Source organism: Melanaphis sacchari, unplaced genomic scaffold (genome assembly GCF_002803265.2).
Source record: "Melanaphis sacchari strain LSU unplaced genomic scaffold, SCAv2.0 Contig91_pilon_pilon, whole genome shotgun sequence".
NCBI classification, from domain to species: Eukaryota; Metazoa; Arthropoda; class Insecta; order Hemiptera; family Aphididae; genus Melanaphis; species Melanaphis sacchari.
Window position 1 is genome coordinate 192,347 of NW_020271649.1, and position 23,786 is coordinate 216,132.

General features: G+C 25.1%; 2 protein-coding genes across 3 annotated transcripts in view; one reads left to right on the forward strand and one right to left on the reverse strand.

Moving 5' to 3' along the window:
* LOC112602885 (atrial natriuretic peptide-converting enzyme-like) overlaps positions 1-16,436 on the reverse strand; it is an 87,661-nt gene extending 71,225 nt beyond the window's left edge. The window contains exons 1-3 of one of the 2 annotated variants that reach the window (XM_025351230.1): positions 16,272-16,436; positions 11,422-11,496; positions 10,649-10,757 (exon numbers count right to left, since the gene is read on the reverse strand). In XM_025351230.1, the coding sequence (XP_025207015.1) occupies positions 10,649-10,757; positions 11,422-11,496; positions 16,272-16,339 (252 nt within the window). In that variant the 5' untranslated portion in view covers positions 16,340-16,436. Of the gene's footprint in view, positions 1-10,648; positions 10,758-11,421; positions 11,513-16,271 lie in introns of both variants that reach the window. The other variant, XM_025351231.1, reaches the window with a different exon arrangement.
* Positions 3,083-5,253, forward strand: LOC112602887 (larval/pupal rigid cuticle protein 66-like). The gene is made up of 2 exons (XM_025351233.1): positions 3,083-3,174; positions 4,753-5,253. The coding sequence occupies exons 1-2, from the start codon at positions 3,160-3,162 to the stop codon at positions 5,164-5,166; spliced, it is 429 nt and encodes a 142-aa protein (XP_025207018.1). The 5' UTR covers positions 3,083-3,159; the 3' UTR covers positions 5,167-5,253.
* Positions 16,437-23,786: the final 7,350 nt, after the last annotated feature.

The window sequence follows — 23,786 nt, forward strand, 5'->3', positions numbered from 1 at the left end:
ACTTTTGGTTTAAGGTCACACGTATTTGTTATATATGAACTATGCATGCGTATTGTAAATTTTAATTCAATTAGTACAATACTTCATATACTAAACGACTGCAGTCTGTTTCAAAACCAAAACATTCTATAACCATATTAAATAAAAATATACATATGAAATCAAATAAAATGCTCATTTTATTGAACGAAAACCTATCTGTTAAAATACGCGATGCTCACGTAATCAATTTGAATAAAATGTTTTGATTTTCTCATTTCTGTGATATTCACATAAATTAATTAAGATGCCAAGATATGTGTGAATATTAATTAATGAACAAGTAATTCATTTTAAAATAAAATTTTAATCACTAATTTTAATATGATACATTATTAAGTTAGTTTTTAAATATTTAAGTTAAATCAATGTATAGTTTTAAATGGAAATGTACTTATTAATATAAGTTAAATTATGGTAATGCCGTATCGATGTCTGACATTATAATGAGGCAAATTTATCAAAGTGATCTAATAAAACTAAAATAATGTATTTTCATTATAAACGTATGCAACTTAACACATATACCTAATAGTTATGATGAATTATAAGAATTATTTTCATGTTGTATTATTGTTTAACTAGTAACTCTAGTAACTGATAAATAATATTTAAATTTATAATGATTTAAAATATTCATAATTTATTTTATCAGCAACGAGGTCATTACGTTATTAGATTTCTAAATATTAATATCTTAATCATATTGATCATAGAAAATTTCTAAAATAAATATATAATGAATAAACAATAATACATTAAAATATATTCAATAATATAAAAAAAATTTGATTTAAACTCATTTATTTTCAATTAAAACTTATCAAATAACATTTTATGTTTAAAAGTTAAAAATGAAAAACAATTTCAAATTCCGTATAATATAATATAATATAATTGAATAATAATAAATAATATAAAAATATAAACATTGTGTCAACTTTTATAATTTGCATTATCTCATGTAATAATTTTTAATGTATTTATATCAGACACAAATTAATTTGGTGAGAAAAAATTATTTTTTTCTTTAGAATATATATAAGTATGATATAATTAAGGTTCATTGCGAATTTTATAATTTTGAACTGTTTTTCAGAAAATTACGGGTAAGTACACTTCAGTGTATTTTGGGCTTCTAAAGATAACTATTATTAACGGAAATCTATTTTTCGACAAATTTTGATTCTTGACATGTACCAATAACATTTTAAACACGTAATTATATATTTTTTTTTTTTTATTTATGATATACATAATTAAACCTTAAACAACATAAAAATTGATATGTATACACAAAATTAGTAAAATATCACATACATTTTTGTCATAATATACAACTTTCTATTTATATCGTTAATAATTTAATTTTATAAATCTGTATAGCATTAATTCTAATATATTATATGGTTGATACAATATTATAGTTTCTATTGATATTATATTTATTACTCTATACTATGAATTATTTACGAAACATAAAATAAATAATAAATATTGTGTACTTAGAATTTTGTAATTAAATATTATCAAAGTTTAATCAAATCAGATTAAAATCATTTGAGGTAAAATTCAATTTTTTATAAAATCATAAATATAAATGAAATCATTTTTATTTATATACTTTCCAATACAGTTCACTTAAGCAAACGTTTTAATCTCTTTGGTATAAACTTCATTATGATTCTTCCTATGTACATTTTTATTATGTTTCGATTAAATTTGTGCAGTGAGTGTATTATATTAAAATATAACATCAAAGTATAAAATAATATGTCATATCGTTATTATAATGTGGAAAACTAATTAATGAAGAACTATTATATAACGTAAGCGCCTATGCACATCATAAATTAAAAAAATCAAAGAAAATCGCTTTCATTTATAGTAGGAGTATACATATATGATATATTATATATATATATAAATTTACTAATAGATTAATTATATTATACTTAAATATTGTTATTAGTTTACAAGCAAAAAAAAAAAAATATATATATTATAAAATAGTGTGAATAAGTTCATGCTAAAAAGGCTTACAATTAATCTAATTAATTCTAATATTTGATTGTGTACCTATAGTTATAATTATATAATATACATTTTATACCATATACCTTATGTCAATAAGTTTCAATTTCCTTTTTCGAATATCAACAAAATAAAAAAAATCGTTTGATAAAAAATCATTATTTTGAGTGTGAATAAGTACATCCCTGATGTTATCAAAAATTAAACTTTATTAACTCATAATAAATATATGTAACTTGACAATATTTATTATTTTAAATTTTAGTCAAAATAAAAATATCTTTTTTCAAGTTTTGTTCAAACTTGTTTACCTATAAAAATAAAAATGTTATCACTAATAACACTGTTTTAAATTAATTTGATATTGACATAAAAATAAAGAGTAATATAATATACTGTTATGGTAATTAATAATAAAATTAATGTTTTCTGAAAAAAAAAAAAATTCAACCTATTGTATTACCATAGTATTAAAATTAATGACTGTTGTAGCAATATGAATGTACTCAATAATGTAGGGTCATATAACATATCTTATCTGTATTATTTTTTGTATGAAGGGATTTATCGTGGTAATTTAACGTCTACATTATACACTGACCTATTCAAAAACGAGCTACAGTCAACATTAAATGTACAGCAGACCGGTTATCTACTTATCCGATTTTTTTTTTTTTTTTAATCACTTTGTATTTATTGCCTACTATTTAGCTATTTTTTATGTATCTAATATTGGTATGTACCAACTAATAATATAATATATATTGAGTAATAAATGATAAAACAATTAAGTATATTTTTCTCATTTACAGAGATGTATGAATCATATTCATAACAAATTTCGTATTCATTGTTAATTAATAGTTTATACTTCTATGTGTTATTTATAAACCGTAATATAACTATTTCTTATTTAGTCAATTTCAAGGTTCGTTGTTTTTGGATAACTAAACTACCACAGGCTATGAATGTACTGTTCTAGATGACTATTTAAATGCTTGCTAACACAACATTCAACTCATTATTATGAATTGAACTGTTCAAACGCGTAATAACAATATTGTCTATTATAATTATCTCTCCAACATGCAGTGTATTAAAGTAAGTAAATTTTATATATTACCTAAAATTTAACATTATATAGTACATAATTTACTGGTACGATAATGTCCGTATAAACCATTTTTATATACTATTAAGTCAAATTTTTTTAAGAACATTTTTAAATTTTTAAGAAAACATCAAAGATAGAATAATTTTTGTATAATAAAAAATTTAAATAATACAAATAATTTGATTATTTGTGTGATTAATTTTTATCCTTAAAATAAAAATAATAATACATTGTTTTTAACAACAATATCAATTACTGCATACTAATTATTCTACGAATACTCCAATTTGATACAAATTAAGATCTTCATGGTTCCATCACTTACTATTTGAAATTTTCTATCTGGTTTTTATTTATTATTATTACTTTAAATCTCTGCAGGGTAATGACTCTTTTACTCCATGACACATGAAAATATTTTTTTCAACGTGTCAACTCGGAAATGTGTCAAAAAATAAATTTTCATTTTTAAATTTCAACAAGCACATATAATTTGCGTAGAAGTAGAATGTAATAAATCATGTGTTATTACGTTTACAATGTAATACAACCGTGTAAGGATCTTGCAGGTGCTTGCTATTCGTGTTAATAATAAAGCCATAAAAAAAATTCAAAATATTTGAGACAACGCTTTTATTACATCAATAATAATAATTAGCATTTAATATACTGAATATTATTTTCCTTTTAGATAATTATATTCTTATGATATCTTAGTTAGTAGTACCATAGCTAAAAAGGTATTTACTTATTTACTCTTTTTTTGGAGGGGGGGATCAAGTTGGACTGAATTTCATTAATAAATTAGTACTTTAATTTAGACATAAGTACTGAAATAAAATGAAAATATGTAAGTAAGGCTATTTTAAGAACTATAAAAAATATAAATTTAATAATAAATGATAAAACGTATGAACGACTAATTAAAAACATAATAGCTGTTAACTCTTACCATTTTAAGAAAATAAATTCAACGTTTCAAATATTAATATTAAACCGTAAAATAACTACAGAGTTAAACCAAAATAATTTTTAATATATTAATCATAGACATTCATAGCTTATTTTCACACTGTACTTACAATAATTATAATGACTTATAAATGACCATCGTGGTTGATGTTATGCTAATTATCATCAAATTTATCTATTATAGAATATAGTTTTATTTTTAGGCTATAATTAGATTGTACCGTAAGCGTGTATATATATACAGAGAGAGAGAGAGAGAGAGAGAGAGAGAGAGAGGTTTAATGAGAGATGGTGGAAATCTTAATTTCCCCAAAGCTGTAACATTCTTAACTATTATTTTATCATCGAAACGGTGTTAGTGAAATACTATTATTAAGTAACCCTAAATTATGACATTAAGTTTATGATGTCATACTATATGAAAGATAAGCTGAGAATGAGATCACATCGGAATCCAACATTTTGATATTAGGATACCAATAATATTACAGTATATTAATTTTTATCATCGGAAAAATTGGAATTGCCTTGTTTAGGCTATTAATTCATTATTTTGGTTCATCGATTCTTGTTGTTTTTATTTTTATTTTCAGATGACGATTTCAACACTTTTATTGGTAGTACTAATGATTTCTTGCATACTACAAATGGCGTCAGCTGGATATAACTTTGGCTACGGCGTGAATGATCCATCGACCGGTGATATCAAGGACCAACAAGAAACAAAGAATGGTAATCAACTGACAGGCTACTACAGGCTACTGGACTCCGACGGTTTGGTCAGAACAGTCAACTACCAATCGCATCCATTAACTGGTTTCACAGCTCAAGTTTCCAGAGACCCAATTGGGATGGAAGGACAGACTACATCCCGGCAAGCGAAGTCTAGAGCGCAACCACAAAAGTCATGGCCTGCAATTCCACGTACACCCCTTATACCAATCATCCCCAACTCACGTCTCGATGATGGAACAAGGTACGGATATCCAGAAGGTTACCCACAATAGTAGGTGTTCATTGAAATCCACATTTAAATATCGCACTCAATCTATTTCCCTCTTCAATATGCATATCTAACCACTGTAAAATTGTAAGAAGTGTGTAATAATAATACATTATATATGTTTTTGTCTTTTCTTTACTATTTTCAAAAATACACAATATGTTGTTTTTCATTGAAATGTATGTCTTTTTTTTATTTTAATTTAATTTGATACTATTATATTTTTGATGGTAATGGATTCTTTTAAATCCATGAACGGATTTTTTAAATATTTTTTATTAACAAAAAAAATATATTTACAAGTATCATTATAGGAAAAGGCTCAAAATACATTTTGATTGAATAATTTACCATATAAATTATAATAAAATAATTAAACATTTAATACATTTAATAAAAACAAATTAATAATCAATATATTCATAAATTTAGGTATTTGATATTCTAATATAATTATGTAAATATGAACTTAATAGTATGATCGTACAAGTTACTCCGAAAAACTGCACGTGTTCTTTAAATAACATTCACATGTTACGTAAATTTTAATATGGTTACCTATAATATATTATTTATTCAAAGGTTCTATAATACCAAACTTCTGAAAACTCAACAATTAATTTAAATAAACGGTTTCGACGAACTGAACAAAAAAAAAAAAAAAATTTAAAAAAATACTTATATACATATATTATACAGTAAAATTATTAAACAGCAGCTGATCACTATACAAAATAATTTTGATTGATATCATGTAATTTATTTACTTTGTATTAATATAGGTACGTAGAACTCAAAGTCAAACGATTTTACAAATGTTTATGTAATATTACAAAACTCCGAAGCACGTTGTAATATTTTCACTAAATACACAATACTATAGTTTTAACTTCAAATACTTAGCTCGTATCAGTCTTAATATTCTAGAATTAACTTGCAAAATAATATGCTTGCTTAAAATTTTTTAAACCATGTTTATAACAGTAAATATAGGTACGGTGAACTCTAATTGCTCTGAAATAGTCTGTAGGTATAATAATATAAAACTGTACATTTGTGAGAATAGTAAACGACCAACGTTATGTCACATAATACACAATAATATAATATACATAACTCTGTTTATGCAAATACGTGAAGGAAAAAGATTATTATGTTAGGCCTGTTAGGGGACTTAAGATATACCAAAATTAAATTGTTAAGTAAATATTATTTAAAAATGTAATACAAAATAATTTTTATTTAATAGACTCACAACATTAATGCTGCTGAATTGCCTATTTAAAGCGCCGTCTAGTCGTTGTATTGCTATATATTTTTATTTTATTTTATTTTATTTGATTAAATTTATAATAAACATAAGTGAAATAAAAAAAAAATTAAAAAATATAAATTATAGACAAATCATAGTTATATCCTTACTTTAAAATTATCTTAATAAGAAATATTTTAAATTAAAAAAATCAAATAATCTTTTTTAATTTAAATTTAATTTTTTTTTTTTTTTTTAATACCTACTTATTTCTTCTTAATCTTGAACACTGTTATTAATTAGTAATTAGATTCATAAATTTAACTCTAGTTATTATAAATAATTTATTTAATAATGATTAAATTATTTCAGTTTATAAATTGTAATTTACGAATATATTTCTTAGTGAATTTAAAAATTCCACTTTTTGTACAGACATACTAAACATTTTTCATAATTTGTTGATAATTACATAATATAATATTATTAGTAATTTGAAAATAAACATAAATATTGAAAATATTTTCATCTTATGATTACCCCTCATGATTGACCTTAAAATGACGATTTATTCGTCAAAAATAACAGCGCGTAAATTACGTTTTTTTTTAAACCATCGGAGATGGAGTGAATTTGTTCATCATTTTAAAAACAGCAACGTTGGGCAAAATTTCCTATAGCTATGTACAATTTACCACTAAAATATTGCATAAGTAGATACATAAAATGAAAAATTATCGATAATCTATTGCGGAAGATCACACTATGACAGACAGAAACGACCGATGTTTTTGTAAGCACGTGAATAATCGAATCTGTTGTATTCCTCTCAAAAGTCGACCAGTATGTTATATAAAATGATTATCAGTGAAAATATTAGCTTTAAAATAGTAAGGTGGTAAATATATCAAATTAATTTACATTGAACTGCTGTCAATGTTCGGTTATCTAATATTCCTGTCGATTAAACGGCATACGCAACTTTGTGCAAACGTTATAAATACATATGAGTATATCGAATTTATGTGGTGTTATTTAATTCACGGAATCGGATAAGTTTTGTTTAGCAGTAGTATTATATTATATTTGATAGTCTAGGGTTTTGGGTGTAATCACACTACAAACTAATATACTGTACTGATTACGTGAACCGTATTATTAATTGAAAACTCAATTCCTATCTTAGATCTAATTGTAAATCTATAATAATTAATTTCATATACGTAATATGATACATAATAACTGTTTTATGTACAATGAGTGTTACAATAGGTTATTGTATAATCTGAAATGGAAATTAAAACCACTATATTTGAATTTATGTGCACCTAAATTTTATATAAACATACAAGTTCTTAGACTAACACTGAATGTTCACTAAAGCAAAAAGAAAAAAAAATATATTATATTTATATATTTTTGAATATTAGAATGCTATCCAAATAATATCAAGTATTACTTTATTTTATTGTTATTATTTACAACAAACAAATAATAATTTATTTAAACATTTTATAAAGATAATGATTAAAATCCTACATAATTCTACTCTAAATACAACATTTCTGATAGTTTACCTAAAGAAAGTCATCCCCTGAAATACATCTCTGGTGTAAACATAAACAATACGACCTTACATTATTCTTTAGGCATCTCTTATTTTGAGATAGCAATATTGATATTTATAATAACACTTCGTTGTTGAATAATAAAGTTTCAATTTAAAAATATTATAAAAACCACCATACAGCAACACAATATTTTAACTACTAGTCACATGGACATATTCACAAGTTCTGGAATCATCAGTTAGGATGCGTCAAATGTGACGAAAACCACATATCAGGAAGTGTTTTTAAGATCACAACAACACTGATGAATGTGCTCTTTGCACTAAGAGTCACAAATTATATTTCTTAAGAGATCCTATCACTAAGATCAATCATGTGTATGTTCAAATAAAATATATACTACTTCAAAAAAAACTCCTAACCCTAATTTTAAGAGAAAATTCACAAAATCTCTATCCAACACTTTTCAACAGTCCTATGCTTTTATTATTTCTGATCTTAACCAAAATAATTTGTCAGTAAATTTAAACATTAAAAATTTTAATACCTAACATAAATTATTCAATCCATTCTCATCACTGTACTTAATTTTAAAATTATTCTATACCCGATTATAATCCGTTTATGTAATATCAAAATCAAATTATCTTGTCAACGATGGGTTAACGTTAGCCAATAGAAAAGTTGACATAAACTTAAAGTCCCTCTAAAACCTCATCGACGATTCTGCCAACGCACCTATGCTCATATCTCTCACATCAATTTTCGAATCTCTTCATATCTGACCTGTTCTATCACTGTTATTACTATCTTTAAGCGCATCACCAATTATAGTTCGAACAATCCAATTCACCACATGATACACCTTACTAAAGTACATTCTTCATTCTTACACTAATTAAGATTCTTGGTTCCGTTTCATTTCCATCTACTCGCATTGCATGTATTATTTACTTGTTTATTGCAACATTAATAAAATAAAATAATATATTTTTATCGGACTATGATAATTTCATATTTTTCCATATCAATAGATACTTTTGTTGTACATAGTACTATGTTCTATAAGTATTATAACGAAAAAATTGTTTAATTATTGAGTAATGGTAGTAGTTAAATGTCAATTATAAGAAATTTATTTAGTTAATACTATAAAGCTAATTATCATGAAAACAATAATTTATTATTCCCTTTATACTTTATATAAAATCAATTATTTATTTTCTGATGACAAACAAATACACAAATATAATGATTTAATCTCTTTAAACAACTATGTCATAACCATAATGCTTTTTAACCCGAATCTCCCACCGAGGAAAACTTTGAATAAGTAGTTTTATAGTGACATAAATCATAGTTGTGTATAGAATCTACTACCTATTATAATACTATAAAGGGCTCACTAATTTTATTCGATCAAAATCCAGTAAAAATAAAGTTATGCAATAAGCATAACATAAAATTATTGTGGTCATAAATTATCCAATAAAGATTGAACAAAATTACCGTATACTCTATTATTTTAAATAAAATATGTAGTAAAATTATAGCAGTAACAACAACTTTTTTTTTTTAATAATTGAAAAAATAAAAATGCAGATGCGTACAATACGCAAAAACTTGCGTGTTAACTTTTATAGACTACTCCGTCAGAGTTCATCGAGAATAAAAATTATTATGTATCTGTCCAAAGAGTAAACCTTTGTTTAAATTACGATATAAAAATACACAAAATTGAACATTTAAACCGTATAGTATATATATAAGCTCATAAAAACAATCCAAGTGGTGTAATTTATACTCAAAATTGAAAGAACAAAATCTTGCTTCGTAAAAAAATAGAGCCACGTCATATCGCATTCAAGTTAAAAAAGAAAAATTCTATACAAACTATAAAACGATATTTTGAAGTCATACCAAAAAAAAAAAAAATAAATAATTAATATTGGAAATGGTTGTAGATTTATCTACCAGTACTATGAAAGTATGAACATAACGAACAATACTGCGCTTTTTATTTTGAGGAATAGAAGAATATAATACCATCGTTACTGCATAAAAGTAATAATTTATAAACGATTGCTATAATTATTTTAAAAATTGTTTATTAATTATATATATTAAAATTAAATTTAAATTTAAAATAGTAAAAACAGTGACATTTTTATAAAAATATAGACAAAAATTAAATATTACGCAAAGATTCCATTTATTTTCTCAAATACGTTAATTAGAAAATACAAAATAAACTATGCAGAGAACTTCTTTAATACGCCATTTAAAATATAACTCCTGTTACTAAAACTTCAAAATTTAACTCTTCTAAAATGTTATTATTTTGCACGCAATTGTAGTCATAGATTGTGGCCAATGTTACGTTTGTTATACTTGGATTTTTCGATTTTTAATATATCAAATTAAATTAATATAATATTGTACAATTAACATATATGTTCATGGACTTATATCTTATATTAAATCTTAAATTATTCTAACAATGAATAAATATTAAATAGTATAAATTACATATGATACTAAATAACCATAAAAATACGTATCATAACTTAAACTACATATTATTATAATATTGTAAAATATATAATATATTTTACAAGCAGTTTGTGCAAATTACGTTACAATAATATAACTAGTCTACTTACAGTATCAGTTTCATTATCCATGTTATCATCAATACACGATGAATGTCTCCGTGATAGAAAAGAAGGGGATTGTGTTTTAGACTCTGCATCAGAATTTTGATTGATAATTCTAAAATTAACATATTTAAGTGATAAATTTGCGTTATAATAAAATGAAAATAAATATACTTTTGAATAAGCATGTTTTAGTAAAATTTTAAATCACGTGTACTCGTAATTAGTTATAAATACATTTTAAAATGATGACAATGGTGGTAATAAGTATTAACGTATATTAAATAGTTGGAGCAGCGTTAGGTTAAAATACATTTTGACTTGGTATTGAAATGTTTGTCGTTTTCATTATTGTTGATTAAAAATGTATCAGTTAGTTTATTATACCACAAATAGCCTATCACTTCAGAACTAAAAAAAAAAAAATATGACCTAGTTTATTTTTGTAAATAAATAATTCACATAAAACTAGTAAGATATGATTATTGGGTGTTTCTAAAATTATCAGCTATATTTTTCGTAAAGAATCAATAAGAGCATTTTTATTTATTACTCCAAGTGCTACCAGTTATGTTCGTTAGATCAATAAATTAATTTGCTGTTTACAAATATTTATGTTTAATAAGTAATTTCATATGATTACTGAAGACAAAATGGGCTTAAAAAAAAATTAAATTTCTACAATTTATCAAATTGTGTTAAAATTAAATATTATACGCATTACTCCTGAATTAAATAAACAAGGTGTTAAAAAAATTAAAATAATGAGTAATATTTACTTATTTGGTGAAACGGTTGAGCTGTGTCTTCGCGGTGGAATTTCGGGAGGTGTATTTTTGGACGCCATGACTGGTCTGAAAAAAACAAATACTGAAAAATATGTTTTATTATGAAATATTTTTTTCATAGTTTTGATGTACAATGCTGTGATTAATAAAATTGCAAGAAAATGTTTATTTTATACTCTGAAAAATTACCCAACTGTCAAGGTTCTAAACTTTAAAATTAAATACGCATCTGTTGAATCAAAAGTACACAAAACATTTTTTTTTTTTTTTTTTAATCATTTTATTTGATTTAATTAAGAAAGAATGAAAAAGTAAAATAATTTTTCAATAATGACATTTTAAAAAGTTATTAAAGCCTGTAGCAAATGAAATAAACTAAAATGTAATATTATGTTTGAATTTTGTATTTTATGGTATATATCTAGATAATGTTCTTGTATTGTTTAAATGTTAAATTAATTTTGTTTCTTATGTCAATCAAATATATTTTTACTGTATTGTATACTGTAATATAGTATTTAGTATTATTATGATTAAATACGTATACAGAAATCAAATTGAAGGAGATACCTAAATCATCCTCTCTTCCCCCACAAACCAAAACATATACATATTTATATACGTATTTGTTATGACAATTATAGTACATACAATTATAAAAATGTAGAAGCTAACTAAGTTAAATACTTAAGCGTTCACAACAATATTAAAACAATAAATATAAGGCTGGAGAGAAAGAAATTTACTTTTTCTACTAGAGTAAGTTTTGTGAGATAAAACAAATTTATAACTCGGTCTATTTATAAGTTTTTTTTCTAAAAAGGTATGAAAACCTTATTTATCAGCAATGACTTTATTCAATTTTTTTACCGTACTTACTTTTAAAATCTAGATATAAAAGAAATATATTAAAATAAAATTGTATGCCCATTTTTGTATCTTATAGATTATAGTTTAAACTATAAATACAAATATTAAACGTACATTAACAATGTGGATTCTGTGAAAATAAAAGTACACATCCAAAATACTCATATAAATTAAAAATACATTTTCCGAAAATCAATATCTAGGTATGATTAGTCTGGATTTAATGAAAGCATACAACACTACATGGAAATTGTAAATCGTTTATCTCACTAAAGTATTTAGTCAAAACTAAATATTCAACTTTAACAAACATTTTTCTAAAAACAAGGAAATTTTAAATACAATTTGGACAATATATATCAAAGTGCTTTCAACAGTGTAACGGAGTTCCACAAGGCTCAATTATTTCGGTAACATTTTTTTTTATAGCCATCAACAGCATTACAAAAAAAAAATAAATACTTACTGGTTCAATCTACCCTCTATGCGGATGATCTTAATATCTTTTAAAGAAGCAAAAGCCTAATGTTCGTCCAAACCCACTTACAACAAGCCATTAACAAACTCAACAAATGAACCCAAACATCTGGTTTCAAGTTCTCCTCAGAAAAATCCAAATGTATAGTTTTTATTCGTAAACACAGTCAAAATCTTCTTAATATAAGAATAGGTGGACAGTCTATAAAATAATAATATTACCAAAATACTCAGTATAAATTTCGACTAAAGATGTTCCTGAACTCATCATATCAACAATCTAAAAAATTAAATTACTTCACGCCTTAATGTAATAATAATGTTGTCCTATATTTTAATATTTCATAAGGTCTAGAACTCATGTCTTGACAAATATATACAAGTTCCTTATATTGTTCAAATAAGATTACAGATTTTCCATGAAGGCAATTGTTAACAAATCACTCATAAAAAAAAACTCGATATAATACATAATTCAGGACTTCAAATGTCAATTGATGCGTATCGGTCAAGTCCAATATCTAGTACATATTTACAACCTATCTGGTACACCTTCGTTTAAAATAAGAAGAATAAAATTTATATTAAATCATGAATTAAAACTAGCAAGTATTGCTCCTTTTTTTTTTGATTTCAAACCAAAGTTTAATTTTTTACCAACATTGCAACGATTTATTGAAAATGTTGCTATTATAATACCTAAGAAAATAATAAAACTTTATAACGCTGAAGGGTTCTGTTAGTTTTTAATCATAAGTTGCATATGTAATAAATTATAAGTGGAACGTGAAAACTTATTAAAGTATTTCCATAAATAATTCTTCAGGTTCTCATTATTTTTTATATATATATATATATATTTTAATTATATCTATATTTTCTTAAATATTTAATAATCACTTTCTTATTCCAACTTGCGTTGTCTAAGATATTTATAGATATAAACGATGAACACGTGATACGTTAAGAGAAAAAATGATATGTCTACGAAAAAAAAAAAATGCGAAAAATCTATTGGAATCATATTTATAACACACAAAACCAAAACCGTGAAGATTTAATAGTCTATAAATGATTTATGCGTGCGTCTGTGTGGGATGCTGTATGCGTGAGTGTAAACTTGTTTTATAAGTAAGTTATAAACTATACTTTGTGGTTTTAATTAAATTTTTGAAAAAATAATGACGATGGTCTAAATAAATTTGTCGAACTACATATGAAGTTATCTCTTCTAGGAGTTTGAATTCTATTGCCATTATTGTTGTACTTAGTGTTCTTTGACGAAAAGCGATAAAATATCAATTTATACATTATACACACTTATTAACAACTTAACTGTTACCGAGTATACTCGCTTTATAACTTTTGTGGATTTTGTTCGACATCGAGTACCTACTTCATATTGTTAAACGTTCTATTATAATATGAAAGTATGAATTGGAAAACACGTACGAATTTCAATATGTATGAAAACGCCGCGGAACATGTGTGCTTCACAAATTGTTGGACATTAATTAATATCTAAAAAATCCATTTACATGAAATAATATTAATACACACAATTGCAAATTTTCCAGTAAATTATAAACTTTCTAAAAGATTTCTTACAAAATATTTATAAAATACAAATTTTATTTTAAATAATTTGAAATTAATAATTTTTTTTTGAGATTAATGTCTGTAAAATTTAATAATTCCAAATTTTCTTTGAAAGATTTTTATGATAGATTTATTGTAAATTTTTTTTTAAATATGATTAATTTACAAAATAAAACGATATCGATTGAGTTATAAAATATTAAATAATTATAATTATTATTGTTTAATTTTTATGATATTAAATTATTTTACAAAAATAAATACTGTATACAAGTATTAAAATAAGCAAAACTCAACTTTGTATAAAAATGGATTTTATATCTTAAACAAATTTAATGAAATTATTATTTAAATTTACCGATCCGTTTTGTTCTTATTACTTGCTGTACTTTAAATAAAAAATAAAAATACTCAAGTGTGAATTAAGTATGTACATGTATATTATAATATAAATATCAAAATTATATGTAAAAACTTAAAACTAATGCTTACCATGTACGATGCTAATAAATACATTCCTAATCTTATAAATTTATAATAGTTAGATAAAGTAGATAACAATATAAATTAAAGGACATTTATTTTTAACATAATAATAATTTTATCTATTTTCTATTAACTCAATGCAGCTTTCAAACTATCTCATAAATAATTAGTGTTACATAATTAGTGAACTTAACACTTTAGAATAAACTTATTGTTAAATCAACTTATATAAGTTTGAAAATATCCTGTTTTCTTGGAGGAAGTTACAACCTAATTAGTTTTCTACGTATACACTACAACAAGTTAAATTGGTATCAAAATATATTAAAACATTGTATATAAATAAATCGCAATAAATTTTCTACAAAATATAATAATATGCATACACTGATCATATATTTATAAAAATTTTAACAAACAAAATGTTAACCACTATTTTAAATTATGGGTAAATTAAATAAGCGTAAAAATCACGTATTTATTAAAACTTTTAATTGATCATTAATCTTATCAAATTATACTTTATTGAAATATAAAAAAAATTTATCGTAAATGAACTTTTATAATAATTTATTTTAATAATAGTAACAATATATTATATATATAATATATATACAATATCAATTCAGACATAGTTGATGGTAGGTACATGTATTAAAGATTGATATTTGATCATATTTTTTTTTCCCCGGTCGATGAGTGTAGAATAAAAATATAGGAAACAAATTAATTGTATGAAGTAAATTATATTCTAAATATGTAATTGCTTATTTAATATTAAACTATGGAATAAAATATACGAACAGTTTCCACCAATGAAAGCAATTATTTATCACTAACGTTTAAAATGTTCTATCAGCAATAAATTTCATAGCAGACATTCTTAAAAAGTTTCTATCATACAATAATTTCTTAACTCTTTTCAATTTAAATATTAAATGTTTGAACTAATTGAATAACACGGTCATGCACTCGTGTGTATTTTATCCGATTAGTCTGATCGGTCACTATAATTAGCTACAGCCATGCATGCTCACATCACATAATTTCAGGGTTGTATATTTGTATTCGTATGACTACGATACAAGAAAAATACATGGAAAATATTTTTAATTTATTCAGACAATTATTTGCCAGATACACGAGACGGATCCGAGTGACGGATATTTAATTTAATTTTTTTTTTTTTTTTTCATAAAAAAACTGTTTTAAAATTTAAGCACTCGAAAAACAGTCTTTTGGATCCCTCAGCCTAATGCGTTTAATAAAGGTTAACGAGTTTATTTATGACAAACCACAACAACAACGACATTGCGGTACGTCTCGTCGATACATTCAAATATTGTACGTACATATTATGTTTAAAAAAAAAAAAAAAATTAAAAAACCTTTTTACAAGTTACACTTACCCGATGAGCGTGTATCCACGTCGAGGTTGAGTTCTCTTTCTCTCTCTCTCTCTCTCTCTCTCTCTCATACACACACACACACACACACAAGTGCGCGTATACGCTCACTGACGAGAAGATGTTCGACGACCGGGTGCTACCGGTGACCGGAAAGAGACCGCGTGCCGCGAGCTGGAGAGACACACTATCGTGCGCTCGACAGCAGCTGCTCGACACCGTGGTCCTTTTCGGGTGGTTTGTAAAGGACACTGTGAGAGAGGGGAAGGGAGGCGCGTTCGTGGTGGCGCGTATAGCTGGAGTTAGTAGGGTTAATAGGAGGAGAGGTTGCGATGGAATAGGGGGGGGGGGGCAGCTTGGGCGCACTGGTTCTCTGTCCCAACCCCCGCCGCCAACACCATCGGCCACGGTGGCGGCACAGCGCGCGAAAAGGCCGACCGTTTTTCCCGCTCGACGATGATAGTGCCTTTGGCTGCGCTGGGCGGCGGAAATGTGGCGACGGGACGCACTATAATAGTATATCGTACGCTAGTGGCTGCGGAAGGTTACGGTGGACGTAGTAATAGTAACGTACGGCGATAGTGGAAGCGGTGGTGGCGGTGGTGGCGGTGGTGGCGGCGGATGTTGTCAACGGTGGTGCGCGCGCGCGCGAGCTCGCTGTAGCGCACACCCCCGAAAAACGGTCGCCGGCGTCCTCGCCGTCTTGATCGTACACGCTCGTGTTTCACCGTCACCGCCGGTGCTTGGAACGGAAGTCCGGACGTAATCCGCCCCCGCAACTGTATATTATAATATTGTTATTATTTTTATTTTCACATCATCGCGTACTACGTAGGTATGTTCAACCACGACCGCTTTCTATAATTCGCACGCGCGCTCGTCGACAAAAGATGGCCTTCCAAACACATTATTTCCCCGTGCGGCACAGGTAACGAACAAATTTAAAGCGTAAAAAATCACAACGTTTGGTAATATTATCGCACCATATGAAGAATATATCGGTAAAAAAATCAAAATCAAATCACATTTGACGGAGCTAAATCTGGAGACATTTCCGTATACCTACCATTTTTCGATAATACGACTTAATGGTTTACTTATGTTTATTAAAAAACGCGTGAAAATATATAAATAAATAATAAAGTATTAAAGTACAACTGCACGAGTATTGTTTTTCGTTTTTTGTTTTTTCTATACGCTCGTATACATATAGAATGGATATTAATCAGCGAAACCAAAGACAAATCGAAACATATTGTGCAATTTTTCCACTGAGAGATTTTTTGTGTGCAGTCAAAACTTATGATTTATTATTGTTTATTTTCTAAATTTTAAAACCGCCAAAGTTTCTGTCTTATTTTGCTGTCAACTCTATGTAAACTTGACAACTATTATTGAGTTTGTTCGTTAAAATATATTACAATATTAGACGATTTTTTCGGTATGACTTTTTTTTTTTATGGTCGATCTACATGATAAAAAATAATATACACGTTATGTGATAACATTTTTTCAATTAAAATACTGTACACAATTAAAAAAATGAAATTCTAAAAATAAATACCACCGCTCTTCGCAAGTAAGTATAATATAGCCATTGGTTCCTGTAAAATGAACGCATGAAGTATATTATAATACTCAGAATAAACATTACACCATATAATTTTATATTAAATTGTCAAACTATAACCTCCGGTCGTAAGAATATATACACGAAACGTCTACAATATACTTTTCTTTACTACCATAGGTCAATAATAATATATTACGGAGGCATAAACCGTCTGATTCCTGGAGTTTCGTATATTTTTCACTTCAAATTTACAATCAAAATGAAAAAAAAACCTTATTCCAATCGTCTACGCGCGTGGAATTGATTTCGGCCTTCCCCTTGCCACCACCACTACCTTATTTCATTATACATCGAAGTCGCATGCGTTCCAGTAGGTAACACTCCGGCAAAGTAGTCGACATAAAGGACTTGGGATCGTCACCTCTAACCAGACAAGAACGCTATATCATTATTATTTTCATTTATCTGAAAATTTAAAATAATATAATATGGAATTTCTGTACCATGGTTTCGTTGTCTCCCGACTGCGATAATAAGTATTTTGTTTCAGAGGTGATGAAATACACAGACTATAACCACATTGTGTGTACTGTTTAGTTATAAATATTTTCATTGCTCTACTCGGATAACTACCAAAAATTAATTATTAGAAATGCATTTTATTTTGGCGAACCGTTCATTAAATTTAATAACGAAATACGGCTAGTGTACTTTATTAAGTTGTTTTCAAAAGTAGATTATTAATACATGAATACTTACATAATAAATAATAATATTGAAATTTACTGTAATGAATGTAACATACCCTAATCATATTAATTGGATTACAGGTGTCTATGTTGCGCTAAACATAGTAAATAATGATATCATTATCAGACAATATTAAATTCTTATACAACAAATAAATTACATTTTTTGTTCTCTGTGATTATACATACCGTTGAAACACTTCTATTGTTTCAATTAATTTAATTTGTACGTAATATGTATTTCAATATTGTTAATTTTAATTCGTACTAAAACATTTTTTCATATTAACATTTTTTCAAAATAATTTCGTTTACAAAGTGTATAGTATAGTTTGTCTCTTATTCTCTCGCTTACTAGTTATCAGGAAGATGTATTCGTATTCTCATTGACACTAGGTTATAACTTATGACACAGGACTTTAAAACATTATGATAAAAATTCATTCTGGACGGAATCAAATCAATGATAACGTGTATGTTTCTTAAGTATTACTACCGTAATATTATATTATATTACACACAGACACCTCTGCCGCACAGGAGGTATTAAATACAGTATTATACTATAAAATGATCACATCAAGTCGTTTCAGATATTGATAAAACGAACTTCATTATAATATTATACTCGGTCAAATGTAATGTCATTCAATTTTATGCTAATAGTTAATCACTTACTATAATATAGCATTATAATCACGTTCGATGTATTCCGTGTCCAGTCAACTAGTATGAGAGCTCAATTGGTAGTCAAATTCGTCAAAATATACACAACTCGATTCGCTGCAACTGCGACATTCACACTTATAGCGTGGTTGGGAAACCAAACGAACACCGTTAATGTATAATAAAATCATTTGATGAAGTCGAATATATTGCAAGTCCGCCAGTGCCCATTATATTATACTAACATGATGTTACATACACGGATACACATGCACATACCAACACTATCAGATATATGAAGATTATAACAAACTATTTGACATAACAATGTTCGTCTACAATATAAATGTAAATTAAAGTTTAGATATTACGGTTGGTCAACGTAGAGACGCAATTTTTTCGAATGATGTAGGTTAGTTCGAATTTTTTTTTAATACCTGTAGCACACCGAAAAACCACACCTTATATCGGGTTAATCGGATATATTGTATAAATTACGAAAACTCCGTGTAATAAAAATCGATATTTATTTCTATATTTTTAAAACCCAAACCTAAACTTGAACTTATAAAATACGTACTATTAACGGATACAATATTACCTATGCTATGTATTTAATATCAATATCTGTAAGACTGTTTTAACTCCAATTTAATACATAAAAATATAATAAAATTGTGTTAGATACATATTATTAAAATTTAGTGCCGAGTTAAAAAATAGTGTTTTTAAAATTAAATCAGACAGTAATTGAGTAACTTAAAAAACTTTTGTCGGGGAAAAATTTACATTTTATAAATTAAACAAAGAAAATTATTTGTCTAGAATCAACAAAACAAAAAAAAAAAAACATCAATATTTGATTTGATATCGTAACTATAAAGACTTAAAGCTAAATTTTTGAATAAAGGCTAACTAGATTTGATTCATTGCTACCACAGCACAATTTATTTTAACAAATGCTCGGAAGCAAAATATAATAAATACCTAATACTCAAAACATCATAGAAATGAGAACAATTAGTATAGCCTTGATTTGGTTATAATATAAATACAAACAAATATATTTTTTCTCTTTTACAAAATTAAGTTTACAACTTCAACTTTGTTTATTTTTTTTTTTTTTTTTTTTTTGACAATAATTATCTTATTTTAACCTTGACAACATGAACTAATTTAAACTTCAAAATATTATTTTCAAACAATACATATATTCTATTTCAATACTTTTTATTTATTTAATATAATTGATAAGGTATAAAATAGTTTATTTAAGCAATAATAAATAGATATTTTAAAATAGGCGTTAAAAAAAAATACTTTTACTATTCAGAAACTATTTAAACATAGCAAGGAATGAAATATTTTTATAAATTTAAACTTATTTAAATATAATTTTTAAATTATTAATTATTGGCAATTAAAAATAATATTTAAGTTATCATTATTTTGTAATCTATCACATATTAAAGCGTTTTGTTTCATAGTTAAAATATAGAAAATAGATATATCTTATATGCATATAATATGATGTTGTAACTATTTTATATAACGTTACTATAATTACTTAACATTTGACCCTTTGGAAATCTTATAGGAATGTCGATAAATTTTTAAAAACGGTTATACTATTCATTATTTCAACATTCCTAATTATATTAAAATATATTATACCTATATATTGTTTATTTTTTAAATAAATCAATTGAGTAATTTTTAGTACCCACCATTTTTCCCGAATCAAAATTCCCGAATGAATTTTTTCCCGAATAGTATTTTGCCCAAAAATCCAAAAATCCGAAACCTGTTTTCTCGAACACCTTTTTCCCGACGGTTATTGCTTCCGAAATGAAAAAAATTTAAAATATTGTTATTACTGGCATATTTTTTATGTATTATATTTTATACCTACAACTAAAATACTACTATTAAATAAAGATAAAGATAGAATTCAAGAAAAAGTATGGGTGTTTTTCCTTTAACGCAATTTACAGTCGTTACAATGACATATGTATAATATATATACCATTACTAATTTGCCACATGAACATTTTAGTTGATTTATATTTTATACCTGTATCATCGCGTGCTTGGGATATTATGATTATGATTATTATCGCTATAGTATACACGTAAATTGTCGTAATTGTAAAGTTTCATTATTCGCGTACTATCAATTGTCGTTATGAATTAATTTTCATTTTCAGTGCGTTTTATTGTATAAGCTTATTTTAATTTTATTTTACTTCACCATATGTGTATTATAATTTTTTGGGTAAAATGCCATTCGAGAAAAAGTTCATTCGGAAATTTAGATTCAGAAAAAATGTGTTCGAGAAAAAGGTGTTCAGGAAAAAAGGTTTAGGGTTTTCAAACTTTTGGGAAATTAATTAATTCGGGCAAAATACCGATAACTGTAATTTTTATATTTGATCCACAATACATATTCATTTTCACATTTTTACTTATAATTTATCAAGTTTTAAACATTTTAACTATAATTTGGTTATTTTTTTTTTTAAAAATAGTTAAACGTTGGTTACATACTTACACAAGTGTATATATATATATTTAATAGTATATATTAGTTTAAATTGTTTAATGAACTATTTAAATTAAATTTTTTTGAATTAATAATTAGTGAATGTTCTTTTGAAATTCATTAAAACTTGTTGAATTGATCTTTTTAGGATTAACATTTGAAGAATAGTTAATTAGAAAATTCTGATTTTGTTTTTTACCTCGATTGAAGATTACCACTATACTTTATTTTATTGTTATTTAAATTATTATTTAAACATTAATTTAAACCTGTATAGTTAATTACATAATAAAACTTCATTTATAAGAATATACATATAAACAGGCAATGGCTATTATCACCTAAAACAAAAACTTATTATAAAATAATAATAATAATTTTAAATTATTATACTTTATAAACTATATTAATCAAATACTATTGCAAAAATTAATAGTTTATAATAGTCTCCTTAGTTTAAATACACTTACATTTAAAATCAAAAAAATTGAGAAATAATAAATTTAAATATATGTCACAAATAGTAACCCGTAGGGCTGCATCTCTGTTCACAAAACAATAAATATATTAAACTACAATATTTGCTTTGTTGATAATATGTTGATTGTTTAGTCATGATAATTTCATTTTTCATTAAAAATATATTTATTAAAATAAGAATATTTCTATTTATACTTTATCCATTGATAAATTTAAAATTGGTTTTTATTATGCATAAAAAGACTATTGAAGCAACGCTCCAAATTATTCCATAAACTTTATATATATTTTTAAATTAAAAAAATTCATATTTATATATTAATGTTTTCTATATAATAAGATATTTTTTTTTTGTTTTTTACTCTTGAGATCTCTAAGATTTTCTGCATTTACAGTAAATAGTACGATAATTAATTTTTAATAAAATTAAACAAATATTTTATTTTTATTTTTTGAACATTATAATCCTCGGACTTAATAAATTTTCAATTATTAAATAAAATCTTAACATTGTTCAATGTAAGCAATGAAATTATGCTCAGTGTCAGCATTTTTACTTAAAATTCTTATATTTATCTCTAAATGTCTTTTAAGACTTTCAAAACTCATTGACATGAATAATTCCAGCAGATTAAGTTTTATTTGGAATTGTATACATTTTAAATTTGCTATTTTTTCGTTCAAATTTTAAGACTTTATTTCAGTATTAAAATGTAATGGAATGTTTTAATGACTTTAAGTATTTCGTAATTTTTGGCATTGTTAATATTTTAATTGTAAAAATATATAAACATGATTTCTATACAACCATTTTGAATTTTCACATTACTCCTTATAATTTAATATTATTTATACTTATTAAATAATGCTCGTCAAAAAAATTGTTAATTTAACTGTTAAAAATTGAAATATTTATACACTTTAATTATTTAAAATCACAACATTATTGAAATATAACTAAACAGAACGTATAGTTATAACTTTTTTTTTTTTTATTTTAGAATTATTTTGTTTATATCTCTATTATAGTAAATTATATACATTTATAGATTCGTAGTAAATTGTTAACAAAACTATATAAATTGATTTATATTTTACAATATTATTAAACATCTAAGATAATAATAAATTAAAGAACCGTTTCTTAATTGTGCTCATATAATATATTAGTTAATTATTAAAATCGACTACATTATGTACTTCATTGAGTATAATTTTGGAAGATTTGAGCTAAAAATGACTTATGGTATTTTCATTTAAAAAATAAATTGAAAAACTCGACATATTTGTAAGTATCATCAAAATGATCTTAAAATTTATGATTTTTATACCTAATATTAAGTACGTAAAAAATATTAGTTCTATACATAATTTATCAACATTTTAGATAAGACGTAAAATGTGTATGCAATTTTACTTCACATTAAAATGGAATTCATTATTATTTATCACATAATTTATATTTAAGTGATTGTATATGAGGTACAAATTGCGTGTTGAATACTTAC